General features: G+C 48.0%; 1 protein-coding gene across 1 annotated transcript; it reads right to left on the reverse strand.

Moving 5' to 3' along the window:
- Positions 1-310: 310 nt before the first annotated feature.
- LOC119593547 (mucin-2-like) lies at positions 311-1821 on the reverse strand. Its single transcript, XM_037942509.1, has 2 exons — positions 1769-1821; positions 311-1622 (listed from the first exon to the last, which is right to left on the reverse strand). The coding sequence occupies exons 1-2, from the start codon at positions 1819-1821 to the stop codon at positions 311-313; spliced, it is 1365 nt and encodes a 454-aa protein (XP_037798437.1).
- Positions 1822-3331: the final 1510 nt, after the last annotated feature.

The raw sequence follows: 3331 nt of genomic DNA on the forward strand, positions 1-3331 counted from the left end.
GCTCTACGTTTTTTTTCGCTTATTTTCATACATTTCCTTGTCCCTCTAAATCTTGTTGTTCATTTTATTTTATTCTTTTCTTTATCTACCTGTTTATCCCTTTCTAGGTGACATTCAAGCCTCACTCCTTTTGTATTGTTCCATTGGAGAATAAAAAGCTAAATTCCAAGCCAACTTGTCCGCCACCGACAGCGCCTCCGAGGCAAGCCTTGAGCCCGTGACCCAATAACCCTGGCACTGCAAGCAAATTCAAGCTCACGCCGCATCGCACGTCCATATTGCAACATCTGAACCGAAAAGTATGTGAGCACTACGCCCATACTACTCGGTATTCGCTCTGGCCGTTTCGCACAAATATGAACGACTTCCCTGCGTGCGCCGCAGGAACCTTAAACCCTTTGGAGCTTGTGCTTTTACTCCTACTGGCGCTCGTAGGTGAAGGAAGAGAAGCTGTAGTTACCTTGGGTACAACAGTCTGCTGCCTGGGAGCGGAGGACAAGAACTGCTTTCTGGGCTCGTTCTGTTGTACCTCGTCAAAGCTATTGTTTTCTCTTGGGTTTGGCGATGTTGAAATAGCGGTGGGCCTTGTCGTCGTGACAGGACTGCTGAAGGAATGGGTCTTGGGTTGTAGGGTTGTGCGCGGTCGTCTGGTGGTCCGTGGGAGTCCAGTTGTTACAGTCGCTGGAGGAGGAGACGCTGATCTGAAACTATTCAGGAAGAAGTTGGAGCCTGTGATTGTTTGTGGTGGTCGTGCAGTGTTAAACAAGGTCCTTGGAGTTGTCTGAAGGTTGAACTCCGTTGTAACTGCTGGCTGTGAGGTGGGGCTGGTGGCAACAGGTCTAGAGGTGGTAGGGGGAGGCTGAGTTGTAAGATTGGAGGCAAAGGATGTAAACAGGTCTTTATCCCCAAATGATGATGGGAGCGGGGGAGGGGGTGTTAAGATCTCTGATGGTTTTACAGGTTGATCATTTGCCTTGGAGATTTTCATGGGAACAAATCCCCCAATTTCAATGATTGGTGGCGAGGGTAGAGTATTCTCCGGTGCACGATTTCGGAGTTTTTCTGTGTCATCTGATGAGGTAGAAAAGGCAGCAAGGAAGGGTGGCAAAGTAGTTGTGGACCGGAAACTGCGAGGATGCCCTGGAGATGTGGGTACAAAAGATCTGACGGTAGGTGTAAGTGATGCTCGACTTGGGTCCTGGAATGATGTGAACGTTGTCGGTCTCAAAGACGTGGAGACTGAAGGAGAGTTGAGTCTTTGAACATTTGATGTTCTCTGGAAGGGAGGTGTGGAAGATGACCCAGGTGTGGAAAAGAACTGTAGAAAAGGACCTCTGAAGGTCGTTGGCTGTGGCTGTGTAGTACCTGAACTCTGAGTGCTAAATTCACCTTGTGGTGATACTTTAAGAAACTGGAATGTGTCAGGAGCCGTGAAAGTCAGAGAAGGAAGATTTGGACGTTCGGTGGAGATTGACTGAGCGTCAGTGCGAGGCTGAGAAAAGCTAGAGTGGCTTGGCGGAGGTTGAAGTGAAGGTCGTGGAGGGGGAAAAGGCCTTGGGCTGAAAGTTGTAGGTGATGGAGGATCTAACTTAATTTGTGATGGAGAAGGTGTTACAGCAAACCTTGGGGTTGTTAGTGCAGGAGGAGGAAGAGTAGTAGAGAAGGTTGGCCGTGAGTGGATGACAGAACCAAAGTCAGCCGGGAAAGCTGTTTGGGGGAAAGCTGAAAAGGAAGTTGGTACTGGAGAGGGGATAGGAGAAAGGGATACTCGAGATGGTTTTCGTGGAGGTAAAGATGATGGGGGTAATTTTCTGAATTCATTTCTAGATTGTTCTTCTGAAGCACCAAGCTGGATTGCAGTGCTTGGAGATAATCCTGGATGGAAGGACTGGAATGAAAATCCTCTGAAAGGTATCTTATGGAACGTGGAAGTTTCAACTGGGCGATTAGAAGTAGATGATTCTTGCTGTGGATTTGGTGATACCACTGTGGTTGGTTGTGCAGAAAGGGGCTGGAACGAGAAGCTTGCAGAAGTCCGAGGGTGGCGTTGGATCGGAAAGTAGTGACAACTGGGCGAGGAGAAGTGACAACAGGCTGAGCAGAAGTGACGGCTAAACGAGGGGAAGTGACAGCAGGCCGAGAGGATGTCACAATTGGCTGGTGGGAGGAAACAAAAGGAGACGACGGAAAAGTATGAGATGGTGTAACAAACGGCCTTGAGGTTGTAACAAAAGGACTTGGGGAAGTTTGGAAGATATTAGGAGATGTACCAAATGGTGAAGAAGTACCAGAACTAGAGGTTGTCCCAAAACTTAAAGGAATACCACGAGTATTAGATGGAGTGCCAGACTGGCTTAATGACGAGAACGAAGGACGAGAGGATGTGGCGAAAGAGTTTGAATTGGTAGGTCTGGCAGTAGGTCGCTGAGATAAAGTAAAGGGATTGGGATTAGATGGCGTGACAGAGGTAACAAAGGGTTTTAGGCGACGTGACCTGAGGTTGAGCAGATGATATAAAAGGTCTGGGAGATGTAACAAAGGAATTGGGAGAGGAAAAGAAAAACGTAGGAGAGGTGACTGATGGTTTGGGAGAAGAAACAAAAGAAGTTGGGGATGGGACTGAAGGTATGGGTGAAGAATCGAAGGGAATAGGGGAGGAAACAAAAGGATTGGAAGCAGTTACTGTCAGTCTAGGAGAAGACACTAAAGGTGTTAAGAGAGAAACTGGAGGTCTAGGAGATGAAACCAAAGGATTAGAGGACGTTACTGAGGGTCTTAGGGAAGAAATGAAAGAAGCTGGGGACGTAATTGAAGGTCTTGGGGAAGAAACAAAACCAGTAGGGGAAATAACTGAAGGTCTGGAAGATACGAATGAAGGTTTTGGAGAAGAAACGAAAACAGTAGGGGAAGTGATTGAAGGCCTAAAGGAAGAAATAAAAGAACTGGGGGGTGTAACTGATGGTCTAGGGGAAGAAACAAAAGAAGTTGGGGAGGTGACTGAAGGTCTGAGGGAAGTAGCAAATGAAGCACCAGAGGAAGGCGTAGCAGAAGAGGTTCCGGGTGTAGGTGGTGACTGTGGGGGAGAAATAGGGTTTGACACAACAGTGAAGTTTGCTTGACCAAAGGAAAACTTGGTGAAGGTCGTGCCAAGTGGAGGTCGGAAAGTGGAGGGAGGAAGGTTTTGCTGGTCTTTCGTGCCCGGCGAAAAGACATCACCTTCATGAGTAACAGGGCTTGGACGCAAGGAATTAAGGGCAACAGGAGTAAGAGACTGGGAGTGTGGCGGCCTCGTTGATCTTAGGCCCCCTGCAGATGACAGAGGATGGTTTGA

This window comes from Penaeus monodon, chromosome 32 (genome assembly GCF_015228065.2).
Source record: "Penaeus monodon isolate SGIC_2016 chromosome 32, NSTDA_Pmon_1, whole genome shotgun sequence".
Taxonomy (NCBI): domain Eukaryota; kingdom Metazoa; phylum Arthropoda; class Malacostraca; order Decapoda; family Penaeidae; genus Penaeus; species Penaeus monodon.